Raw genomic sequence first — 27,055 nt, forward strand, 5'->3', positions numbered from 1 at the left:
TTAGCGCCTTCACTTGCAAAACCTCGCTGTGAGGCAGGTCTTCTTTTTGCCTTGCGTTTTGGGCAGGAAACTGCAGCTCAGTGATTCTTCAGCTCCAAGAGCTGGTCGTGGAGCTGGAATCAAGTCCAGGTGTGTGGCCTTCCGCACCGTCCGTGTGGCCTTTCACTGACTGTGCAAACCTCTCATGTCGTTTAAGGGGAAAAACTAGAGGTCTTTGAGAGAGAGAGAGGACACGAAGAGGATGTGGAAACAATTCCCTCAGTGGTGGGTTTGCAATGTGTCCATTTAGCTAAGCCGAAACGCGTTTCCAGGACTAATGAATTTGGGTCTCAAGTTGTCAGAGCTGCGAGGAGAAGCCAAGTGGCAGCCACATGTACCCTGGCAAGGTTTCTCTGAATCTGGGATCAGCCTGGGGAGCTCCCCAGTGAACTGCGTTGTCCCGTGGCCAGCCCCCATTCTGGAAGATGGAGGGCACGGAGTGGCTCCACGGACTCCAGTGCTTCCTCATGGGTTCCCACTTTCAGTCGGCCTTGACCTGCCCTGCTGACTCAGGGACAGTATACGAGGCCTAACCCCTCTGGCAATCCTGCTGTGTCCCTCTGTGGTTGGTCCAGAATTAGTTCAATGGACATTGGGTTACATGGGTAAACAAGTGGTTGAATAAATCAATGTTTTGGTTGCTTTGCAATTCAAATTGCAGGAGAACTAAAACTAAGGGAAGTCATGTTTTCCAACCTCTCCTAAAGGACAGATTAACGTATTTAACATGTTCTCCCCAAAGTCCCCCGTGGTCACGGCTTTTTTTTTTTTTTTTAATTTTTTTTTTTTCAACGTTTATTCATTTTTGGGACAGAGACAGAGCATGAACGGGGGAGGGGCAGAGAGAGAGGGAGACACAGCATCGGAAACAGGCTTCAGGCTCTGAGCCATCAGCCCAGAGCCCGACACGGGGCTCGAACTCACGGACCGCGAGATCGTGACCTGGCTGAAGTCGGACGCTTAACCGACTGCGCCACCCAGGCGCCCCATGGCTCTTTAAAGTAACATAGATGGCTCACGGTGTAGTGATTAAATCACAATCCGTATGAGTTGATGGTAAAGGGGTTGTGAATTTTTATGTGGTTTTGTGACTTTATTTTAGGGTGTTGGTCCTCATACACCCTCCTCCACGGGAGGGGCTAGGTGATCCCCACAGGAATCAGATGTGCGTCCATCAGACTTCTGCCTCGTGGCAGCCCTGTGGCTCTGGGCCACAGAGGAATCTGAGATGGAAGAATGGCCGGCTGGGCAGCAACCACTCCTATCAGGAAATCTAAGCCAACGTTACGTCCAACTGAAAAAGCAAGCCAAGAGAACAAAAGCAGGTGCAGAATTACAGTCTGAAATTAATACCTGCATGCAGTCAAAGGGTTGTTCAAAATTCTAGATTGAATTCCCTATCCTGTAGGTCTCATTTGACCTTCCAAACATCAGACGACCAAGCGGAACAAATTTGCCCCCCTTGAATGAATCTAGCTTTTGAAGTCTTTCCACTGAGTTATCCTGCAGCTCTGGAATCCAGGATTCCCTCTTTTTCCTTGGGGGCCGTGAAGTGAAGTATCTGTCCCCACCCTGGGAAAGCCAGAGAGCAGGTCTGCTTTGTGATGCATCCTCCTTTCCAAAGAGACGGTCTTTGGGAGCAGACCTAGCCTTAAATCCTGGCTCTGTTGCTGGCTGTTTGACATGGAGTACGTTCCTTACCCTTTCAGTCACTGCGTTCTCCTCCACGAGGTGACGTATCTGTAGAGGCCTAGTGCAAGCCAGGCTTAGCATGTTGTTTTACTATGCTTTCGTTATGGTAGCAACATAAAAGCACTTTCCAGATTTCAAAAATAAAATGATAGCCTTGTTCACATCCATCTTCAGTCTTTTCAGTCTTCTTAGGAAGACCAAATCTAGCTTCATCTGTTTCAGACCTTTGTCCACCAACAGGCCCTGACTACAGCATCCGAAACCTTCCTGGAAGAACAAAATGTTGGCGATTTCATGCCAAACGTACAGTAATGTTTTGGATAAAATGGGGGAAAAAAGGTGTAAAATCTTAGTTTTGGCTCATATAAGTAGACTAGAAAGATCTGTAAGTCTATTTGGAAACATCTGTCTTTTCATATTAAAAAAAAGTGTGACTCTCCTATTTCATTTTCTGTTACATTATTATGATCTCTTCCAGGTTTTGTGTAATTTCCACACTGCACTGTGGCTCCAAGCAGCTTTGTATCACACAGACCAGTTGGCTGGTGACCGAGGCTCTGAGAGGCTCACCTGCTCCTCCCTCTCCCTGGCAGATATGCCCCCCCAGAGCCGCCAAGGAAGAGAACCCAGGGAGGCCGGCGATTGAGAAAGCTTGCACCAGGGCTGTGTGCACTCGGCCTTTTCTCCAGGGGTAATCCTAACATTTGGGCAGATGCCTGGCTTTCGCCAAGAGCCTCGTCCAAGAACATCACGATCTCAATCCTTGCTGGCTCACTCTGCCTTTGGCCCCCCAGGAGCCTCCCAGGCGGCAGCAGGGAAGGGCACAGAGTATTTCCTGACACCCTGGGCCTCTCCTGGTTCCCAGCTTTGAGGATGAAAGAGGGAGGAGGAACAGAGTTTGGCCTCAGGCCACCAGGGGCTGGTACCCCAGGGCTAGCTCGTGCTGTCTGGGAGAGTTAAACTGCTCAGAGCCTCAGTTTCCTCAAGTATGAAATGGGAGTGGCTCTGGCTGAGATGTGTATTTAGTGCCAGGCAGGCGGTGCTCTGTCAGTGGCAGCCTCACTTGGACAGTGGGACACCAACAAGGCCGTGCAGTTAGTCAAGCGCAGGGGAAGATGCTGTGGGGCCTCTGGGCAGATTGAGCGCCGCCTAGAGGCCAGCCCGCCCTCCACCTGGGGCTTTCCCTGTTGGGAGTGACAGGAACACAAACCGGGGACATGCAGAGGAAGGAAACTGACCAGAGTGTGTGGCACCTTTTTATTTAGTCAGTCTTTATTTAAATGTGTGTTTTGAAATAGCTTATTAAATAGGATCTTCTCCAAGTTCAATTCTCACAATATTTACAGTGAATTTTGTGCAAACATATTTTGACTGTGAGCTTCTTGCTCCCCCCTTTCACGTTAATAATTTACAAATTTGTCTCACACAAAACCCCATCTACTTCATTCATGGCCTCTTAGGCTCTAGTTTTCTGTTTGACAGGTACTGATCTAGGGTAAGGATTTGTTGGCCAAGAGCTAATTCACGCCCAGAGGAAATAAAACATTTTATTTATCAAAAAAGAATTACAACAAGGCATTGCTTTCCAAATGGAAACATGTGTCCTAAGATGTTGCAGAACAGTATTAGCAGCCAAATAAATTTCCAATGATTATAGGGCTTCTCTCTCTCTTTTTGAATGTTTACAGTCCTCTCTTTGAATCAAATAAGCAAAATCAGAAAAGTCAAATTCTAGGAGAGCCTGGACTGTCCGGGAATGTTATAAAAATAAGCTGACTTCAGTCAGCTAAAGAACGAAGGTCCTCGAATGTGCCGCCGGGTGGGGGTGGCCGTCCGCGCCGGCACTGGCCAGGGCTGCTGTGCGAGGTCCCACAGGCCCCTCTCCGTTGGCCTCAGGACTCCACGCTGGGCCCAGAACCACATGGACCTGCGCCCCTGCCAAGAAGGGTGGACCCCTGCCAGGTAATCCTTCACATACAAAAGCGACAGAGGGCACGGAGCCCAGAGGAGGATCCCTGGAGAGGCATCCTTCCCTCTCTGGTGGAGAAATGCCCACTGAAGAACACGGCACACGGTGTCGTATAAAGCGTGGGTCCTGATGGAAGGCGACCCCTCACGATTTAGAAAGATACGAAAAATACACATTAATCATTATACCCCTAATGTCTTGCAGATATAGCTTTAAGATTTCATGCCATACACTTGAGGTCTAAAAACAAACCATAACCTTTTTTGTTGTTGGCCCATACCTTTTTTTTTTTTTTTTAAAGAACACAAATTAAGTCCCTTAATCATACGGGTATGCAAGAGAATATTTGAGACCAAAATTTTGTAGGGTTTCTACCTTGTTGCCGAAAGCTTTGATGGGAAATCAGAGTGGCAGCTAATTAGAAAATAATTATAAAGATAAAAAAAAGATAACTTTTGGTCATTTAAGAGTTTTTTGCACACATTTACTCATTTGCCCTTCCAATGGCAAGTTCCCTTCTTTATAGAAGCGGGTCTCACCCTCTAGACCCACAGTTTTGTACATGCCAGGCATCCCAGTGCGTGATTCCTACTCTAAAACAACTTTCACCACAAAAAAATTTTCCCATAATGACAATGAGGAACAGAATTATTCCAAACATTCCCTAACCCTCCAGGAGCCTGTGTGAAACAGCAGTGCCCCCGGCCTCACCATCTGTGAGCAGGTCCTACCCACGGGTCCCCAAGTCCCTGTGACTCCTGCTGATGCATCCTCCCTTTGCTAGGCGGGTCCCCCACTAACCGCTAACCAGGCTGGAGGTTGCAGGGGGTGCCCCAGGAAGTCGGGTGCTGAGGAGAGCCACTGCGACAGGGCTCGGACAGTGAGGGAGAGGGGGGCTGTGCTTCCCTAGCAAGTTAGCTACAGTCCGAGCACACAGGCAGGGAACAAGGACGACTGAAAACGTGGACCTTACTTCACCAGCTCTCTCAGCGCCTTGACAAAACTGAGTGTCCAAGTGCAGATAGGCGGGATGGTTTTGCGCCTCTCGCCCCCACGGCCAGTTCTCCTCTGAGAACTTAATTTTGAGGGCTCAGTGATGCCCGTGCTTTGGGCTTCTACTCGGTGGCCTGTGCTGACTCAGGGCTCAGATCTGCAAGCCCATGACCCTGCTGCCTCTTGCCAACAAAGGGTTAAAACTGTGTTTATCAACATCTAATACAATGGCTCTGATTTGACATAAATCATCCCAGACTTGATTCAAATGAATACATTATTCTAGGTTAATCATTTTTCATTCAAATGTTTATATTCCATCTACCCTGAACAATGAATTGAGAAAAAACAGGCACCTCCAAAACCTTCCCAAGAACAATGACTTTTTCAAATGACATTTTCTGTACAAACAAATGACACGGTGACTGTGGCAGGAGGGTGGGTGAGCCCCTCAAGGGGTGGTTTTCTTCAAGTCCCGGATCTGTTTAATCAGGTAGTTCTTCTCATCGGTGAACTGCTCATCGTCCGTCCTTTCCTTTTGGAAGCTGCTCAGAAACTCAATGAGTTTGGGTTGATTTTTTAATAGAATCTCCACGATAGGCTGTGTTTTGTGAGGACTGGCCACGAACACCTGAAACGTAAAGAAACACCTCGGACAAGGAACGCACAGCAGCCACGACGTAGACCCCACTCGGGGTCCTCGTGCTACTTGTGTTAGTAAAATATAGAGACCCCAGATTATGCTTCCCCACTGAGGGAAGTCAGTAATTCCCCATCCATATGTGTTCTGGGCAGCTAGCCAGGAGCACATTAGAACCATCTACGAACATTTTAAATTTTACTCTGTTTCGATTCTAAATGTCTTAAATGTTGGGGTGCCTGCGTGGCTTGGTGTGTTAAGCATCCAACTCTTGATTTTGGCTCAGGTCATGATCTCATGGTTCCTGGGATTGAGCCCTGCGTTGGGCTCTGTGCTGACGGACGGGAGCCCGCTTGGGATTCTCTCCCTTCCTGTCTCTGCCCCTCCCCTGCATGCATGCGCACACACACACACACACAGTCACTCTCTCTCTCTCTCAAAATAAATATTTTTGTTTTAAAAAGGACCCCCAACTGGTTTACGTTGTTATACAGAATGCCTGACCTTTATACAATACTTATTAGTATGTCAGAAAATCATGCGCTAAAGCCAAATATGTGGTTCCTGTGGTTACCATTTGTTTACAAGGGACTTGCTGTGAAGTTTTAGGTAGAAACTGTCTGGCATTTTGTGGCAACTACGTAAATAACTCATAATAGTCTTTCTAAAAAATAAAAAAGATTATATTGGATAAACTAAGCTTCTCTGTCTCAATCCAACATAAATGTGAAACATAGAAGAATTTGCAATCAGGCATCACTGGATTAACTACACTGAATCTCCACACGGTATACCAAAAAACTGCTAACTTTGCATTCAAGTTTAAAAATTTTTCCTATTTTAATTTTTTATGACTCTTGAACTCTGCTGCCTCTAAAGGTAGCTGCTGCTTAGAGGCAGCTGATGTAACAGTGCACAATCCTTCTGAGACGGCCAGGAACTGAGGGCCCCAGTGCGGCTGGAGATGACCCAGCACCATAAGGAATGCACTTCTTTTTTGAAATGTTTATTTTTGAGAGAGACAGAGTGCAAGCAGGGGAGGGGCAGAGGGAGAGACGGGGACAGAGGATCCGAAGGAGGCTCTGTGCTGACAGCAGAACTCACAAACCATGAGATCATGACCCGAGCCAAAGTCAGACGCTTAACTGACTGAGCCACCCAGGCGCCCCAGGAACACACTTCTAAATCAAGGCACGGTGAGCCAAACCTTCTGAATATTATGACCAGTATAGGCAGTTTCTTGGTTCTCTCTCTGCTGAACCCATTTTTTTAACATGCTATTTTCAAACCATCCCCAAACAAGTCAGACAAATGGAACTACCTGTGGCTTCTCTTTTTATAGTGTGGTCTTATTGGCTGTATCCCTGCATTTACACACGTTTCAGAACTGTGATTCATGGAGTTCTCAGGCATGGGTAGAGACAGGCAAATATCATGACCACAACACAAATATTTTTAACTCAGAAAACTAAGAATACTTTGCTCTCTATTTTAAACCTGAATGCTTTTTTATGAAAGATTAAAAAAAAAAAAAAGCATGCCTTATACACACATTCATTCATTGCATTCAAATTCTATTTTGCCAAGAGGGATTTGCACTAAACAAGGCATTGGAAGGCTAGTATTCTGCTTTGCTAACCTTACTGTCTGAGAGGCATGCCGGAAGCCCTGAGTGCTTCGTACGTGGATTTGAAACTGGGGCTCCCGTTACAGTTACATGGAAGTAACTCAAAGCTAAATTCCATTCCAGTGAAGTATAAAATAAGGCCTCTTCATTCTAAAGGCTCCCCACTTCAGGTGAATACAAATCTGAGCAATATCATATTTAGAATATTTTGACACAATACCTGTCATTATTGATCAAAGACAGTAACTTTTTTCCTATTTAAGAAAGAAGGACCCGATCCCTGCCTCTGCAAGCTGGCTGATGTCTGTGTGCACCAGTGAGCCCACAGCTGGACCAGATGGGGCCCTACCACCTGTGCAGGGAGAAACAAAACCCTGGGAGGGAAGTGAGCAGGGAAGAAGAGAGCAGGTTGGAAGTTCAGGATGCTTAAAACTCTGCAGATTCTCCTGAAATCATCCCCCTCACTGCCACTGTCCTTATCATCATTCTGATTATGAAAGTGATCCGTGTGGAAAACCAGGAAAACAAAGAAAAAGAAAGACACAAAGAAGAAAGGAAAAAAAAAAAAAAACCTCTTAAATAATTTCTCCACCTAAAGATACCACTGTGAATATCTGGTGTACATCCTTCCAGCATTTCTTTCTGTGCATATAGCTATAAATATATTTTAGACAAAACTGGGCTTGCATTCTATACATGGTGGTTTGTAAACTGCTTCCTCATTTACTATGTTTTTAATATTTACAGCTTCTTCTTACAATGAAGTGAGCCAATCACCATTTAAGGTACGGTCAAGGCTACAATAAGAGACGTTGTTGTTCTGACAACTGCTTTGGGATTTTGGAATCCAAGTCTTTGGGATTTACAAATTGCACACAACTGTGGAAATTATGTAAGAAGCTATATACTTATTCCAAAACTACATGGAAAAGCAACTTTAAAAAATTTCTTATTTTAATAATATTCACATTTCCTTATAAATATCACTAGTCTTCGTTTTCCTTATATACTATCACAACTGTATTTGTTAAAGTAGGTAATAATATTATAAATACTCAGCGCCAGGATTATCACAATGAGACATGAGTAGTATGTTTGGTGATATTGGTAAAGTTGGTCACAAATACCCTTTATAAACCTTTCTATAAACAAACATAGAGGGGACTATTTTATGAATTTTTAAAGAGAGTCTCTTAAAAAGTAGAAAAGAGAGGTGAGGTCTTAATTACAGCTTTTCACTTTTTCTCTCCACAACTTCGTTAAATAAGCAAAAAGGGCACATTGAGTTCAGATGAAGACATGATAAAGTTGAGCATTCTGCACTATTTAAAATAGTTGATGGGGGCATATGGATGGCTCAGTCAGTTAAGCGTTGGACTCTTGATTTCAGCTCAAGTCATGATCTCCCAGGATCGAGCCCCATGTCACGCTCTGCACTGACAGTGTGCAGCCTGCTAGAGATTTTCTCTCCCTCTCTCTGTCCCTCCCCAGCTCTCTCTCTCTTTCTCTCTTTTACGATAAATAAAAATTAAAAAATTTTAAAGTAGTTGATGAAACATTAAGTTGAAATAAGCATTTTTTACTGTACTGTTAACATTTTTAGAAAAATTATTAATATTACATCAGCTCATAGCTGATTCCTAAATTTACTCAGCTGAATTGTTTCCTCCATCAGTAGACTTAGATTTGGCACGTCAAGACCAGAGTGGTTGGCCTGCTAAAAAGAACAGGTCCTGAAGGAAGTAGGTAATTCATGGTCAGGCTTTCACCAAATTAATCTGCAATTCTGCCTTCTTTTCAGTAAGACCACATGGAAAGGATTTCTCAACTAGGATATTTCTTGTTCTCTGTACTTTTTTTAGGTGAATTGTCAAGCTGGCCGTTGTATTTTGGAAGAAGTGAGGGTGGAGCTTCTTGTTTTCATGGAAATAGCAATGGCAGCCACTGCTAGGATCTGAGTGACAGAGTAATACACTCAGGAACATTTTCGTCACTGGCCATGCCTGAGTTCCAGCTGTTCTAAGAAGTGGGCCAAAAGGTACAGACCACCCCCATCCCCTACCTGGTTTGGTGGGAAGTGGTATCATGGTCCTTTGCTATAAAGGAAATTAACGGGGAAAGGAAAGGGAGCCAACTCATAGCTGATTCCTAAGTTCACACTGGGCACCCCTCTGGGACAGCCAGAATCACGAGACAAAGGTCTGAACCGAGTAACAGACTACTGACTAGACTACTGACATGAATTCAACGCTTGCATTAGGCAAGTGAGGAATCAGATCCGGATGGATTTGCCCAAAGTCACTGGTGGCAATTAAGCCAGAACAAAGACCCAGGTCTCTTGACTTCCATCCAGCACTTCCCCACCATACCATCCTGCTGGTCAACAACAGAAAAAACATGACATGGCATCTCACTCACTTCTCTGAACTTAGCAGCAAGCTAATGGAAATAATCTAGTAAAGATATTTTAGTAGTAGTGTGTTAAACATTTTCTGCCCCTTATGGAAGGTGTTTTGGGGGAAAAAACTATTAACACAGAACTGTGAAAAAAAACACTCTCGGACTCAGCTGTTGCTTTTTCTAAATAACAAAATATTATACTTGGCAAGTGAACAATTCAGTTCTTACTTCAGTGGAGGAAACACAGGGTACGGGGTAGGCACAGAGAAGTAAAGAAGTGGTCAGCTATTTTTAAATGCACCCACTCTGTCCAATGATTAGATGATCCAAATTCTGAGGACAGAAGTAGGTTATTTCTCTTTGGCCACCCACTGAATACTTCCATAATCCTGCATTTTTGAACAAAATTTTATGTGGCTTGTTCTCATCTAAGATGATGTTAAAATTCCACAGGAGCTGGATGACAGGATACATGGCCTCCTACAATTTCTTCAGTCAGGAGGGTCTTGAGAGGGTCTATCATTTATACTGTGTAGGCAGCTTCCAGCGCTACAGCAGTCTATTTGTGCCTCTTCTGATTTGCATTTACTTTTTTATGAAATAATTCTGACATAGAAAAAGAGTACAATAATAACACATCAGATGTCACGTTCCCATGAGCTGCTCTATCAAAATCTAAGATTTTCGGCTTTACGGAATAAAGAATTGGGGAGGAAGATGGCAGCGTAGGAGGAGGCTGAGCTCACCGCGCGTCCTGCTGATCACTTAGATTCCACCTACACCTGCCTAAATAACCCAGAAAACCGCCAGAAGACTAGCAGAACGGAGTCTCCAGAGCCAAGCGCAGACGAGAGGCCCACGGAAGAGGGTAGGAAGGGCGGCGAGGCGGTGCGCGCTCCATGGACTGGCGGGAGGGAGCCGGGGCGGAGGGGCGGCCCGCCAGCCAAGCAGAGACCCTGAGTCTGGCTTGCAAAAGCGGAGGGGCCGGACAGAGTGTGTTCCAACAGCAAGCGGGACTTGACATCTGGAAGGTTATAAGCTAACAGCTCTACTCGGAGAATGGGAGGGCTGGAGGACAAGGGGAGGGAGAGTTGTTGAGCCCCGGAGGACAGAGCGCAGCTTGGCGGGGAACAAAGGCGCTCGCCAGCGCCATCTCCCTCGCCCATCCCCCAGCCAAAATCCCACAGGGAACTGGTTCCTGTCACCGAACTTGCTTGCACCGCACAAACACCCAACGCCGTGCTTCTGTGGATCCATCCCTCCGGCAGGTCTGACTCCCGCCCGCTGCCGCAGGGCCCCTCCTGAAGTGGATCACCAAAGGATAAGCAAGCTGAGCCTGCCCCTCCTGCCCCTGTGCACCTTGCCGATCCACCCCAGCTAATACGCCAGATCCCCAGCACCACAAGCCTGGCAGTGTGCAAGTAGCCCAGACGGGCCACGCCACCCCACAGTGAATCCCGCCCCTAGGAGAGGGGAAGAGAAGGCACACACCAGTCTGACTGCGGCCCCAGTGGTGGGCTGGGGGCAGACATCAGGTCTGACTGTGGCCCCGCCCACCAATGCAAGTTATTCAAGACAGCACAGGGGAAGTGCCCCACAGTCCCGCACCACTCCAGGGACTATCCAAAATGACAAAACGGAAGAATTCCCCTCAAAAGAATCTCCAGGAAATAACGGCAGCTAATGAACTGATCAAAAACGATTTAAACAATATAACAGAAAGTGAATTTAGAATAATAGTCATCAAATTAATCACTGGGCTTTAAAACAGTATAGAGGACAGCAGAGAATCTCTTGCTACAGAGATCAAGGGACTAAGGAACAGCCAGGAGGAGCTAAAAAATGCTATAAATGAGCTGCAAAATAAAATGGAACAACCACGGCTCGGATTGAAGAGGCAGAGGAGAGAATAGGGGAACTAGAAGATAAAATTATGGAAAAAGAGGAAGCTGAGAAAAAGAGAGATAAAAAAATCCAGGAGTATGAGGGGAAAATTAGAGAACTAAGAGATGCACTAAACAGAAATAATCTATGCATAACTGGTATCCCAGAGGAGGAAGAGAGAGGGAAAGGTGCTGAAGGTGTACTTGAAGAAATAATAGCTGAGAACTTCCCTGATCTGGGGAAGGAAAAAGGGAATGAAATCCAAGGGGCACAGAGAACTCCCTTCAGACGTAACTTGAATCGATCTTCTGCACGACATATCATAGTGAAACTGGCAAAATACAAGGATAAAGAGAAAATTCTGAAAGCAGCTAGGGATAAACGTGCTCTAACATATAAAGGGAGACCGGTAAGACTCATGACGGATCTCTCTACTGAAAGTTGGCAGGCCAGAAAGGAATGGAAGGAAATCTTCAATGTGATGAACAGAAAAAAATATGCAGCCGAGAATCCTTTATCCAGCAAGTCTGTCATTTTGAATAGAAGGAGAGATAAAGGTATTCCCAAACAAGCAAAAACTGAAGGAATTCGTCATCACTAAACCAGCCCTACAAGAGATCCTAAGGGGGATCCTGTGAGACAAAGTACCAGAGACATCACTACAAACATAAAACCTACAGACATCACGATGACTCTAAACCCATATCTTTCTATAACACTGAACGTAAATGGACTAAATGCGCCAACCAAAAGACACAGGGTAACAGAATGGATAGAAAAACAAGACCCATCTATTTGCTGTCTACAAGAGACTCATTTTAGACCTGAGGACACTTTCAGATTGAAAGTAAGGGGATGGAGAACTATTTATCATGCTACTGGAAGTCAAAAGAAAGCTGGAGTAGCCATACTTATATCAGACAAACTAGACTTTAAATTAAAGGCTGTAACAAGAGATGAAGAAGGGCATTATATAATAGTTACAGGGTCTATCCATCAGAAAGAGCTAACAATTATAAATGTCTATGCGCCGAATACAGGAGCCCCCAAATATATAAAACAATTACTCACAAACATAAGCAACCATATTGATAAGAATGTGGTAATTGCAGGGGACTTTAACACTCTACTTACAGAAATGGATAAATCATCTAGACACACGGTCAATAAAGAAACAAGGGCCCTGAATGATACATTGGATCAGATGGACTTGACAGATATATTTAGAACTCTGCATCCCAAAGCAACAGAATATACTTTCTTCTCGAGTGCACATGGAACATTCTCCAAGACAGATCACATACTGGGTCACAAAACAGCCCTTCATAAGTATACAAGAATTGAAATCATACCATGCATACTTCAGACCACAATGCTATGAAGCTTGAAATCGACCACAGGAAAAAGTCTGGAAAACCTCCAAAAGCATGGAGGTTAAAGAACACCCTACTAAAGAATGAGTGGGTCAACCAGGCAATTAGAGAAAAAATTTTAAAATATATGGAAACAAATGAAAATGAAAATACAACAATCCAAACGCTTTGGGATGCAGCGAAGGCAGTCCTGAGAGGAAAATACATTGCAAGCCAGGTCTATCTCAAGAAACAAGAAAAATCCCAAATACAAAATCTAACAGCACACCTAAAGGAAATAGAAGCAGAACAGCAAAGGCAGCCTAAACCCAGCAGAAGAAGAGAAATAATAAAGATCAGAGCAGAAATAAACAATATGGAATCTAAAAAAACTGTAGAGCAGATCAACGAAACCAAGAGTTGGTTTTTTGAAAAAATAAACAAAATTGATAAACCTCTAGCCAGGCTTCTCAAAAAGAAAAGGGAGATGACCCAAATAGATAAAATCATGAATGAAAATGGAATTATTACAACCAATCCCTCAGAGATACAAGCAATTATCAGGGAATACTATGGAAAATTATATGCCAACAAACTGGACAACCTGGAAGAAATGGACAAATTCCTAAACACCCACACACTTCCAAAACTCAATCAGGAGGAAATAGAAAGCTTGAACAGACCCATAACCAGCGAAGAAATTGAATCAGTTATCAAAAATCTCCCAACAAACAAGAGTCCAGGACCAGATGGCTTCCCAGGGGAGTTCTACCAGACGTTTAAAGCAAAGATAATACCTATCCTTCTCAAGCTGTTCCAAAAAATAGAAAGGGAAGGAAAACTTCCAGACTCATTCTATGAAGCCAATATTACTTTGATTCCTAAACCAGACAGAGACCCAGTAAAAAAAGAGAACTACAGGCCAATATCCCTGATGAATATGGATGCAAAAATTCTCAATAAGATACTAGCAAACTGAATTCAACAGCATATAAAAAGAATTATTCACCATGATCAAGTGGGATTCATCCCTGGGATGCAGGGCTGGTTCAACATTCGCAAATCAATCAACGTGATACATCACATTAATAAAAGAAAAGATAAGAACCATATGATCCTGTCAATCGATGCAGAAAAAGCATTTGACAAAATTCAGCATCCTTTCTTAATAAAAACCCTCGAGAAAGTCGGGATAGAAGGAACATACTTAAACATCATAAAAGCCATTTATGAAAAGCCCACAGCTAACATCATCCTCAATGGGGAAAAACTGAGAGCTTTTTCCCTGAGATCAGGAACATGACAGGGATGTCCACTCTCACCGCTGTTGTTTAACACAGTGTTGGAAGTTCTAGCATCAGCAATCAGACAACAAAAGGAAATCAAAGGCATCAAAATTGGCAAAGATGAAGTCAAGCTTTCACTTTTTGCAGATGACATGATATTATACATGGAAAATCCGATAGACTCCACCAAAAGTCTGCTAGAACTGATACATGAATTTAGCAAAGTTGCAGGATACAAAATCAATGCACAGAAATCAGTTGCATTCTTATACACTAATAATGAAGCAACAGAAAGACAAATAAAGAAACTGATCCCATTCACAACTGCACCAAGAAGCATAAAATACCTAGGGATAAATCTAACCAAAGATGTAAAAGATCTGTATGCTGAAAACTATAGAAAGCTTATGAAGGAAATTGAAGAAGACATAAAGAAATGGAAAAACATTCCATGCTCATGGATTGGAAGAATAAATACCGTCAAAATGTCAATACTACCCAAAGCTATCTACACATTCAATGCAATCCCAATCAAAATTGCCCTAGCATTCTTCTCGAAGCTAGAACAAGCAATCCTAAAATTCATATGGAACCACAAAAGGCCCCGAATAGCCAAAGTAATTTTGAAGAAGAAGACCAAAGCAGGAGGCATCACAATCCCAGACTTTAGCCTCTACTACAAAGCTGTAATTATCAAGACAGCATGGTATTGGCACAAAAACAGACACAAAGACCAATGGAATAGAATAGAAACCCCAGAACTAGACCCACAAACGTATGGCCAACTAATCTTTGACAAAGCAGGAAAGAACATCCAATGGAAAAAAGACAGTCTCTTTAACAAATGGTGCTGGGAGAACTGGACAGCAACATGCAGAAGGTTGAAACTAGACCACTTTCTCACACCATTCACAAAAATAAACTCAAAATGGATAAAGGACCTAAATGTGAGACAGGAAACCATCAAAACCCTAGAGGAGAAAGCAGGAAAAGACCTCTCTGACCTCAGCCGTAGCAATTTCTTACTTCACATCCCCAAAGGCAAGGGAATTAAAAGCAAAAATGAACTATTGGGACCTTATGAAGATAAAAAGCTTCTGCACAGCAAAGGAAACAACCAACAAAACTAAAAGGCAACCAATGGAATGGGAAAAGATATTTGCAAATGACATATCGGACAAAGGGCTAGTATCCAAAATCTATAAAGAGCTCACCAAACTCCACACCCGAAAAACAAATAATCCAGTGAAAAATGGGCAGAAAACATGAATAGACACTTCTCTAAAGAAGACATCTGGATGGCCAACAGGCACATGAAAAGATGCTCAACGTCGCTCCTCATCAGGGAAATACAAATCAAAACCATCACTCAGTGATCACCTCACGCCAGTCAGAGTGGCCAAAACGAACAAATCAGGAGACTATAGATGCTGGAGAGGATGTGGAGAAACGGGAACCCTCTTGCACTGTTGGTGGGAATGCAAACTGGTGCAGCCACACTGGAAAACAGTGTGGAGGTTCCTCAAAAAATTAAAAATAGACCTACCCTATGACCCAGAGTAGCATTGCTAGGAATTTACCCAAGGGATGCAGGAGTGCTGATGCATAGGGGCACTTGTATCCCAATGTTTATAGCAGCACTCTCAACAATAGCCAAATTATGGAAAGAGCCTAAATGTCCATCAACTGATGAATGGATAAAGAAATTGTGGTTTGTATACACAAGGAGTACTACGTGGCAGTGAGAAAGAATGAAATATGGCCCTTTGTAGCAACGTGGATGGAACTGGAGAGTGTTATGCTAAGTGAAATAAGCCATACAGAGAAAGACAGATACCATATGTGTTCACTCTTATGTGGATCCTGAGAAACTTAACAGAAACCCATGGGGGAGGGGAAGGAAAAAAAAAAAAGAGGTTAGAGTGGGAGAGAGTCAAAGCATAAGAGACTCTTAAAAACTGAGAACAAACTGAGGGTTGATGGGGGGTGGGAGGGAGGGGAGGGTGGGTGATGGGTATTGAGGAGGGCACCTGTTGGGATGAGCACTGGGTGTTGTATGGAAACCAATTTGACAATAAATTTCATATATTAAAAGAAAGAAAGAAAAAGAGAAAGAAAGAAAGAAAGAAAGAAAGAAAGAAAGAAAGAAAGAAAGAAAGAAAGAAAGAAAGAGAAAGAAAGAAAGAAAGAAAGAAAGAAAGAAAGAAAGAAAGAAAGAAAGAAAAAGAAAAGAAAGAAAGAAAGAAAAAGAATTGGGTAAGAAGAAAAAAAATCTAAGATTTTTGGCATACTTGCCTGCAGATTTTTTACTAAAACATTACAGATGTAATTAGAGGCTCTTGGTCACCTCTTCACGATACCATTCTCCTCCCTAACCCTCCCCACTGAGGTGACTGCTATTCTGGATTTGGTATTTATCATCCCCATACAGGTTTTCAGACTATAGCTGCAGAAGTATGAATCCATATACAGTGCTGTTTTGCATGGTTTCAACTTTAAATAAATTAACATCCTTTTAACATTTCCTTATTTGATTCAGTGTTTGGGATTTGTCCCCGCTGATTGGTATAACTCAATTAATTTTAACCCATTACTATATCCTACTGTATGAATATATCACGATTTATTTTCCCCATCTCCTGTTGATGCCCATTTGTGGGTTTTTTCTCTCATTTTACACCATTCTAAACAATGTTGTGGTAAATATTTTTGTACATGATTCCTCATGCACATGTGCAAGAATGTCTCTAAAAACTTGCTGAGAGGGGCACCTGAGAGGCTCCATTGGCTCAGTGTTCGACTCTTGATTTCGGCTCAGGTCATGATCTCACAGTTTGTGGGATCCAGCCCCATATCGGGCTACTGCTGACACTGTGGAGCCTGCTTGGAATTCTCTCCCTCCCTTCTCTCTCCCTTGCACACACACTCTCTCTCTCTCAAAAATAAATAAACTTAAAACAATTGCTGAGAAATGAGATTTCAGGATTGAAAGATACGCATACTTCAGTTCTTTAATTTGCTAAATTGCTCTCCAAAGTGGTTGTGCTAACTTACAGTGTAGGACAGCTTCCACTGCTGTCCAACCTTACCAATATTTGCTATTGTCAGACTTAAACATATTGCCATTATGAAAATGTAAAATGATATCTCATTGATATTTCAATGGCCATTTCCAATGTTACTTAGTAAGATGATCATCTTCACCTACTTATTGACCAATCAGGCTTTCTCATCTGTAAGTTACCAACTTGCATCCTTTGCCCATTTTTCTATTGAATTGTCTTTCCAAATGATTTGCCAGTTATATGTGTCACATTCTATCTTTTCACTTTGCTTATTCTGTCTTTTTTAAAAAAATTATTTATTTATTTATTCATTCGTTCATTCATTTATTTATTTATTTTTCACTTATATCCACGTTAGTTAGCATATAGTGCAATAATGATTTCTGGAGTAGAATGTAGTGATTCATCCCCTATATATAACACCCAGTGCTCATCCCAACAAGTGTTCTCCTTGGTGCTCCTTGCCCATTTAGCCATCCTCCCACCCACAACACCGCCAGCAACCCTCAGTTTGTTCTCCACTTTTAGGAGTCTCATCTGTTTTGTCCCCCCTGCCTGTTTTTATATTATTATTGCTTCCCTTCCCTTATGTTCACCTGATTTGTATCCTAAATTCCACATATGAGTGAAGTCATGATATTTGTCTTTCTAATTTCGCTTAGCGTAATACCCTCCAATTCCATCCACATAGTTGCAAATGGCAGGATTTCATTCTTTTTGATTGCTGAGTAATACTCCATTGTATATATATACCATATCTTCTTTATCCATTCATCCATCAATGGACATTTGGGCTCTTTCCATACTTTGGCTACTGTTGGTAAAACACGGGGATGCATGTGCCCCTTCGAAACAGCACACCTGTATCCCTTGGATAAATACCTACTAGTGCAATTGCTGGGTCGTAGGGTATTTCTATTTTTAATTTTTTGAGGAGCTTCCATACTGTTTTCCAGAGTGTCTGCACCAGCTTGCATTTCCACCAGCAGTGCAAAAGAGATCCTCTTTCTCTGCATCCTCGCCAACATCTGTTGTTGCTTGAGTTGTTAATGTTAGCCATTCTGACAGGTGTGAGGTGGTATCGCATTGTGGTTTTGGTTTGTATTTCCCTGATGATGAGTGATGTTGAGCATTTTTTCATGTGTGTTAGCCATCTGGATGTTTTCGCTGGAAAGGTGTCTATTTTGATGTAGTTAACTAAATACTTCCTATTATGTTTTGTGATTCTACATTCTGTTTAAAGAATTCTTCCCTCCTATACATCATAAAGACAGTCTCTTATTTTCTCTTCTAAAAGTTAAAAAGTTTTGCTTTTCAAGTGCAGATCTTTACCGAGAATTTATTTCTGAGTATACTGGAGGGTATAGTATAGGGTTTTCTCTCCATGGATGAAATCCATTACTCTAGAACCATTTATTAAACAGTTAACCTATTCTCAACTGATTTATAATTCTTCCACTATCAAAACCATTTCATGTTTGTACAGGTTTATTTCTGGGCCCTCTACCTTGGTTTTGTTGTTTTATTTATCTATCTCTATGCCAATACAATACTGTCTTCATTTACTATAAATCTTAAGTCTCAGTATCTGGTAGAGTGGATTCCCCTACCTAGCTCTTTTTTAAAATGGCCATAGCTAACCTTAGACCATTGTTCTACCACATAACTTTCAGAATCAGCTTGCCAAGTTCCATGAGAAGTCCTGTAGGGATTTTGAACATAATTGAATGGAATTTATAAATTAATTTGTTATTTGAATTTCTCTAGCGGCTCTCTGGCCAAAAAAGACCCGATGGCTGAAAGATGGACCAAGCTTTTTTTTTTTTTTTAACCTCTCAAAGCAACAGCTACATACCTTATAAACTGTCATGTCTCCCATTTTTAGACTTATAAATTCAGTCACCGAATAAACATCATAAAGATCCAAAAAAAAGCCTGGAACCCCCTTGACTCTTAATTTTACTCCAGAGATATTTATCCTTTTTTAATCCTTTTTAAAACAATTTTGAGAGAGAGTTTGCACATGTGTAGGCATGCAAGCGGAGGAGGGGCAGAGAGAGGGAGAGAGAATTCCAAGCAGGCTTTGCACAGCCAGCGCAGAATTGATGTGGGGCTCTAACCTACAAACCGTGAGATCATGACCTGAGAGGAAACCGAGAGTCCTACACTTAACCAACTGAGCCTCTCAGGCACCCCTCCAGATAATCTATCCTAAGAAAATAATCCCAAATATGGAAAAACAACTGGCTGGCTATAGAAAATGCTCATGACAGCATTCCTTACAGTGGGGAAAATGGAAACAACCTAAATATAAATAACAGAGGACTCTTCAAGTAAACTAGAGTAACTAAATCCAATGACAAACTGTAATGCTAATAAAACTACTGGCTCTAAAACCCATATATAACAACAATGAATTAATGTTCACCTCTTCTGGCATAGCACTAAGTGATAAAATCGGGATATCAATTTTGTGTACCATGTGAATACAGCTGCAGAAAAAAAAAACCTTCAAATATGAGCACAGGAAAATAAAGTTAACTAAAATCTTTACAATAGTTTGATTACAAGTATGGGATTACAGATTACAGATTTCTCCTACCATGCTTTAAAAAAGTATATTGTCTAAAATTACTAGAAGGCCATTTTGTCACTCTTACATCAAAGAAAAAATGTTACAAAGAAGCTGGTGTTATGGGGAACTAGTTTCCATTCATAGCAAAACATATTTAAAAAAAAAATTTCTAAACAAGTAATGAAAGTGAGTAGTGCCCCACTGTTTCTTCAATGCTTCATTTAAGGTTCAAAAAAACACTTAAGGCAGAAAGCAAAGCATTCAATAATTCCGACCCTTGGGATTTGGGTTCTGGCTCTATCGCTGATTATTTTAGTAACGTTTGGGAAACAGTATCCACCTATTTTCTCAGTGGAAAAAAATGAAAATATTTAGAGATAGGGATTAGAAACAAATGGGCATTCATTAAAATAACTCTAAAATTTCATCCAAGTCACACAAAACAGAAAAACTGCCTATTTCATTTTCTCTCAAGTATAAAGGAGAGTAAACAGCAGGGAGTTAGCCATTTGAAAGTGAAAAGCAAATGCCCACGTTATTTCTGTTGCACTTTACCTTAAAGACATGGAAGGCTTCAAACTGAATGTTGGGACTTTTGTCTCGAAGGAGGTTCATCATCAGTTTGAGGTTCTCCGGCTTGCTGATGTACTTTGTCATAATGGCAAAGTTGTGTCGGTCCAGGATCAGTTCACCTAGCAGCTACAAAACAAACAAACAAACAAACAAACAAACACAAAATTAAAGCAATAATCTGAGAGCCATCTGATTCAAAATATATGGCACTTTTCCCTGAAAAAAAAAACTATAAATGTGGTTAGGAATGTTGACATGAAAAAAACTGAGAGTCTTTATTACATGCATCTTACATTTAGCACAGGCATGAAAGGAGTGGTTATTAAGTTATTTTAAGCTTTTCACACAGTTTTGCTAAACTCAGTGATTAATGCATTTCTGCATCTTTTTTAAAAGCCAGTCATTGCTGCAGCTTAAAAAAGCTCTCTCTGTAGCTTTCATCCAGAGATAGCCCAAAATGAATTTATTATTTTCCTCGCTTACTTTAATCTTGCTTCCCAGTACTACATTGCTTCTTAGGCATTGTGCTAGAAAAAAGAATACCAAAATTGATTCTACAGTTATACCTCCCTTCCCTGAATAAATGTACTCTAGTAGCTTACTGGGCAAATAGGTTCCATTAAGTGAATCTTACCTTCCCCCTAACTTTTACTACAAAACCTGCTAGATAGCCAAGAAAAAAAAAAATCATTGACCCTGAATCCACATGAAGTTTAATATGTACAGCAAGTTTTTATAAAAAAGTAAAGCAAAACATTTTCTTGTAACAAATTAATGGTTCCCCCCAAATACAGCATTATTCCATGTTATGAACTGAATGTCTGTGCCTCCCTAAAATCTGTATGTTGGAATCCTAACCCCAAATGTGATGGTATTAGGAGGTGGGGCCTTTGGGAAGGTAGAATTGCATGAATGGGGCTGGTGCTCTTATGAAAGAGACCCCAGAGAGCTCTCTCGCTGCTGGCCCCTTGATCTTGGGCTGCCCAGCCTCCCAGTCTGTGGTATTTTTGTTGTAGCAGCCCAAACAGACTAAGACAGACTTTAAAACAAAATAAAAATACCAAAAATGAGAATAGTGGGAGAGCCTCTAGTAGCATCACTGAATGTTCTCTACCTCATCAACTTTTTATTCTCATGTAGTGGTAGAGATCCTAAAGCTTCAGCAACCAGGCAGCTGAAATGTACCCTTTACACAGCTTTATATATGATATACTTATTTTTGAGTTCTCCTATTCACCAGACCTTTTCTGGATGCCTCAGGATAGTAATCTATTGTACAGATAGTTACAGAAATCCTGGATGGGAGGAGAAAGCACATGAAACTTTGAGCTGGCTGTCTATCACAATACTGTCTAGCAACAGAACCCCAGACATGTGTGTGCAGTGATGTGTGTGTGTGTGTGTGTGTGTGTGTGTGTGTGTGTGAGGGTGTGCATCTGGCTGTCTATTTAACAACTGAGAACTACACACCTTAAAGTTATTTTAGCACACAAAAGGAAATGATGGGCAGTGATGGATGTTAGCTGGGTATTCTCAAACATGGGACAGCCGTCGTGTAAACTGTTTATCTTCGTTTTCCTTAATATCTCTGCCACATCTAGAGCTAACTGCCCCTCTTCTGGAAACTTTCTTTGCCCCTGGTTTCAAGGCCACTGAATTCTTCTGGCTCCTTACCTCTTGCAGCTTATTTCTTTGCTCCTGTGTTACTGCCCTCCTTATGTAGGAATTTTCCAAGCAGTATCTTGAATCTCTGATCTTTACTCCCTCTTCAGTCTTACCTACACCCAAGGCTTCAACTGTAATATCTAGGAAGATGTCTCCCAAACCTGTATTTCAAGTCCCAGTTTCTTTCCTAAGCTCTATAACAACGTTACTTTTTCTTTTTTTTTACTTTGAGAGACAGAGAGACAGTGTGAGTTGGGGGAGGGGGTGTTGGGAGAGAGACAGAGGGAGAGAGAGAGAAAGATTCTCAAGCAGGTTCTACATTCAGCACAGAGCCCAACACAGGGCTCAAGGCCACGACCCTAGGATCATGACCTGAGCTGAAATCAAGAGTCGGATGCTCAACTGACTGAGCCACCCAGGCAACCCCTACCCCCTTTCTTTTTTTTTTTTTTTTTAATATATATACCAAAGTTTCTAACTGCCTGCCTGGAGGCCCAGTAGAACACTTGGCTAGCTAATCACACTCAGCTTCTCTGAAACCCTTCCTTTCCTGCTTTGTTAATGACACCACTGCCAGCCAGGTCCCTAGGGCAGAGTTGAAGTCCTCCTTGGCTTCTTCTTTTGCTCCGCCGTTGCATCAAATCTACATCCATAGTCTGCCAATTTTCTGTTTATCAATGTCTCGAACATCTTTCCTTCTACTTTTATTGCCAGCATCCTCTTTCCAGCCCTCAGGGCCTCTCGCCGGGCTCCTGCGGCAGCACGCAGAGTGGTCCCTTCCTCAATGCAGACCCAATCCAATCCACCCTGCATGCAGTGTCAAACACATCTTCCTGAAGATCAGCCCCATTCATGTTACCAATTCCACTTTAGGAGTGAATGAATAAACAAATCCCTGGATGCCAATAAATTTAGGGGGAAAAAATTAAACTCCTTAGGATAGCATTCAAACCCCTCTGTGCTCCTGAGTCACTTCTACTTCCTTTCCTAGGAGCCCCACTTACTCCTCATTCTTCTGCCCCTGTGGCTGCACTCTCTTTACTCCCAATGTTTCCCCTGGCTTTATTTAGATATAACTGACAAAATTGTCTATACTTGAAGTGTACATCACAATCATTTCAAATATGTATACGCTGTAAAACATTTACCACAATCATGTTAATTAACACATCCATCACCTCACAGTTACCCTTTGGTTTGGTGTGTGATGAGAATGCTTAAGATCCACTCTCAGCAAGTTTCAAGTACGTGACACAGTATTCTTAACTATAGTCACCATGCTGGACATCGGATCCTAGGACTTAGTCTTCTCATAACTGAAAGTTTGTACCCATTGACCAATACCTCTCATCCCCCTGCCCGCCAGTGCCTGGGGACCACCATTCTACGTTCAGTTTCTAAGAGCTCAACTTTCTCCCCTGTTGCTCTGCGTTGTTTTTCCTCAGCAGTACTCACTGCCTTGCGGTACAGACTTACTTGCCGCTTTATTTGAAAAAAAAAATTTTTTTTAAACGTTTATTTATTTTTGAGACAGAGAGAGACAGAGCATGAACGGGGCAGGGGCAGAGAGAGAGGGAGACACAGAATTGGAAGCAGGCTCCAGGCTCTGAGCCGTCAGCCCAGAGCCCGACGCGGGGCTCAAACTCAGGGACTGCGAGATCGTGACCTGGCTGAAGTCGGACGCTTAACCGACTGAGCCACCCGGGCGCCCCACTTGCCTCTTTAGAACGTAAGGGCATCCATCAAATCATGTTTGTGTTTGTACCCTTTACAACTTAACTGTGTGATGTGCATGGATACTGTTGGGGAAATAAAGTTGACAAAATGTAGAAAAGAAAGCAAGCAGTTTGATTACTAAATAAGCACATCCACAGCACATCATTGTAGGTAATGGGTGAAAAAGACATCATGAAGACACATAAAATTACACCTTACTTATACTGCCATGCAGCTGCAACCCGTTACATGCATATCTTCTCAAGATGAAAGGTAACCTGTTCTCTGTAAGGGGACTTGACAGTGCCTTTTGCTGTGCACCCTTCACAACCCACCTGTCCACTGAGGTAGCTATTTGTTTTAACTAATTGCCTTTATTCCACTAATAAAGAGAATTAAATAAAACTCTTATCTCTCTGACAAGCAAATGCTTGCAGCTTGGAGAGAAGTACCAGGGTTAATTTCCCTGGTGACAGGGCAATAGGCGTGCTGTCTTCTGGCATGTTTATGGGTCAGCAGTATGGCTTCCAGACTCTCAAAAAAAAAAAAAAAAAAACCCAAAAAACAAAACAAAACAAAACAAAACACCCCAAAGAACAAAACAAAAAACAAGCCACAAACCTCTTTTGGGTTGTAAAGCTGACAAGACATATATGTGGATGTAAGATACACCCACCTAAGATATACATGGGCATATACAGATATAGATAGGCTTCTTTACAGAGCTTTCTACATCTATAGATAGATATAGATACAGCTTCTACATTGATATATAAAGATATATTTATATAAAACATATATAAAAATCCAATAAAATACACATCATATATACACAAATACATATACATATTACTATATACACATACACATATCAAAAGGTCTTTCAGCAACAAAGAAATTTCACTAAAAAAATTTACCCCTAATTTGCATGTACACACACACTCAATTTGCTGAAGTGACATTTATGAGTTAAATTCAGATTAAGTCACTTTAATTTTTATTCCATGGGTATGCATACATATAAACTCTATCCAACCTAGCCTCTGCTAATATAATTTCACTAGTTTTATGAAACAAGCAATTGTGTTAAATTATTTACCAACTACACTGACTCTTTTAGCCATTAAATTTAATCTATTTTAATTAATACTGACAATGACAAAATGCTGCATTTCATCATAATACAAAACATTTAACACAATACTATACTAGGTAAAATGGAAAAAAATTGTTTTTAGTTCTCTAAATTTCATTTTATAGGCTTATATATTACAAAGTAGAACCAAAGCAAGTGGAAATAATAAGAGTTTCTTTTAACTTAGTGTTTTAATGAAATTGACCAGAGCCAAAAAAAAACCCCCAAATTCTACCAAGCTTCTTTTGAATTATAATCTTTCCCTCTAATAATTAAATACCAGGCTCTGAGGAAGATAAGAAATAAATTCCTAAGCTCTGTCATGTGAGGGGAAGGAATTTCTTTGTTAATTATTTTTTATTGACACCAGGAATCCAAGCATCTCAAGGTAGCTCACGAACATTAAGAATAAGATTAACAAGGGGCGCCTGGGTGGCGCAGTCGGTTAAGCGTCCGACTTCAGCCAGGTCACGATCTCGCGGTCCGTGAGTTCGAGCCCCGCGTCGGGCTCTGGGCTGATAGCTCAGAGCCTGGAGCCTGTTTCCGATTCTGTGTCTCCCTCTCTCTCTGCCCCTCCCCCGTTCATGCTATGTCTCTCTCTGTCCCAAAAATAAATAAACGTTGAAAAAAAAATTTAAAAAAAAAAAAAAAAAAAAAAAGAATAAGATTAACAAAAGACGGTTGGTAGCTTTGGAGTTAGAACACAGCCGAGCTTTAAGACAGTTTATCACTTAAAGAATACTCTAAGTATACTCTTAAAATAACCTAAACTCTCTTGATTTCTAAAATGATGAAACATCTATGTGCAAAATATTACAGAATTCAGAGATATAAACAGCTGTGTCAAAACAGAACATACTGCTACCCCAGACCTAATGCTCAAAAAGAAAAACCAATAATGCACCAGCGGAGCAATCCAAAACAATAGTTTTCTACTAAATACACAGTATTTGACAGGCTCTCTCCTTGAATAGTGATGTCTGCCTACAGTCTAGCATTCAAAAGAGCCAACTCTTTAGTATTCATTTCAACAATTTCTATATTGTACATACGCTTTATCTGTCTTTTTTTTTTTTCTTAAGAGAAAGTGAGTGGGGGAGAGACAGAGAGGAAGAGAGAGAATCTATCTTTTTAATTTACATCCAAGTTAGTTAGCATATCGTGCAACAATGATTTCAGTAGATTCCTTAATGCCCCTTACCCATTTAGCCCATCCCCCCCTCCCACAAACCCTCCAGTAACCCTCTGTTTATTCTCCATATTAAAGACTCTCTTAGGTTTTGTCCCCCTTCCTGTTTCTGCATTATTTTTGCTTCCCTTCCCTTATGTTCATCTGTTTTGTCTCTTAAAGTCCTCATATGAGTGAAGTCATATGATATTTGCCTTTCTCTGACTAATTTCGCTTAGCATAATACCCTCTAGTTCCATCCACGTAGTTGCAAATGGCAGGATTTCATTCTTTTTGATCACTGAGTAATACTCCATTGTATATATACCCCATATTCTTTATCCATTCATCCACCGATGGACATTAGGCCTCTTTCCATACTTTGGCTATTGTTGATAGCGCTGCTATAAACATTGGGGTGCGTGTGTCCCTTCGAAACAGCATACCTATATCCCTTGGATAAATACCTAGTAGTGCAACTGCTGGGTTGTAGGGTCATTCTATTTTTTAATTTTTTGAGGAACCTCCGTACTGTTTTCCAGAGTGGCTGCACCAGTTTGCACTCCTACTAGCAGTGCAAAAGAGATCCTTTCTCCACATCCTTGCCAACATCTGTTGTTGCCTGAGTTGTTAATGTTAGCCATTCTGACAGGTGTCAGGTGGTATCTCATTGTGGTTTTGATTTGTATTTCCCTGATGATGAGTGATGTTGAACATTTTTCATGCACCGGCTGGCCATCTGGATGTCTACTTTGGAGAAGTGTCTCTTCATGTCTTTTGCCCATTTCTCCACTGGATTATTTGTTTTTTGGGTGTTGAGTTTGATACGTTCTTCATAGATTTTGGATACTAACCCTTTACCTGATATGTCGTTTACAAATATCTTCTCCCATTCCGTCGGTTGCCTTTTAGTTTTGCTGATTGTTTCCTTCCCTGTGCAGAAGATTTTATTTTGATGAGGTCCCAATAGTTCATTTTTGCTTTTGTTTCCCTTGCCTCCGGAGATGCATTAAGTAAGAAGTTGCTGAGGCCAAGGTCAAAGAGGTGTTTGCCTGCTTTCTCCTGGAGGATTTTGATGGCTTCCTGTCTTACATTTAGGTCTTTCATCCATTTTGAGTGTGTTTTGGGGTATGGTGTAAGAAAGTGGTCCAGGTTCATTTTTCTGCATGTTGCTGTCCAGTTTTCCCAGCACCACTTACTGAAGAGACTGTCTTTATTCCATTGGATAATCTTTCCTTCTTTGTCAAAGATTAGATGGCCATACGTTTGTGGGTCC

The 27,055-nt window shown here is 41.6% G+C and overlaps 1 protein-coding gene and 1 long non-coding RNA gene across 9 annotated transcripts in view; one reads left to right on the forward strand and one right to left on the reverse strand.

The window, feature by feature from the left end:
* The first annotated feature begins 1,032 nt into the window (after positions 1 to 1,032).
* Positions 1,033 to 3,387, forward strand: LOC147584777 (uncharacterized). Its single transcript, XR_015253339.1, has 2 exons — positions 1,033 to 1,364; positions 2,210 to 3,387. It is a non-coding gene; the product is annotated as an uncharacterized LOC147584777 (long non-coding RNA).
* Positions 2,975 to 27,055, reverse strand: part of CAB39L (calcium binding protein 39 like) — a 132,244-nt gene continuing 108,163 nt past the window's right edge. For all 8 annotated transcript variants that reach the window (XM_086712329.1, XM_086712348.1, XM_086712359.1 and 5 more), the window contains 2 exons: positions 20,078 to 20,221; positions 2,975 to 5,324 (listed from right to left, as the gene is read on the reverse strand). In XM_086712329.1, the coding sequence (XP_086568455.1) occupies positions 5,145 to 5,324; positions 20,078 to 20,221 (324 nt within the window). In that variant the 3' untranslated portion in view covers positions 2,975 to 5,144. The remainder of the gene's footprint in view (positions 5,325 to 20,077; positions 20,222 to 27,055) is intronic.

This window comes from Puma concolor, chromosome A1, assembly GCF_028749965.1.
Source record: "Puma concolor isolate L17-30 chromosome A1, mPumCon1.1.hap2, whole genome shotgun sequence".
NCBI classification, from domain to species: Eukaryota; Metazoa; Chordata; class Mammalia; order Carnivora; family Felidae; genus Puma; species Puma concolor.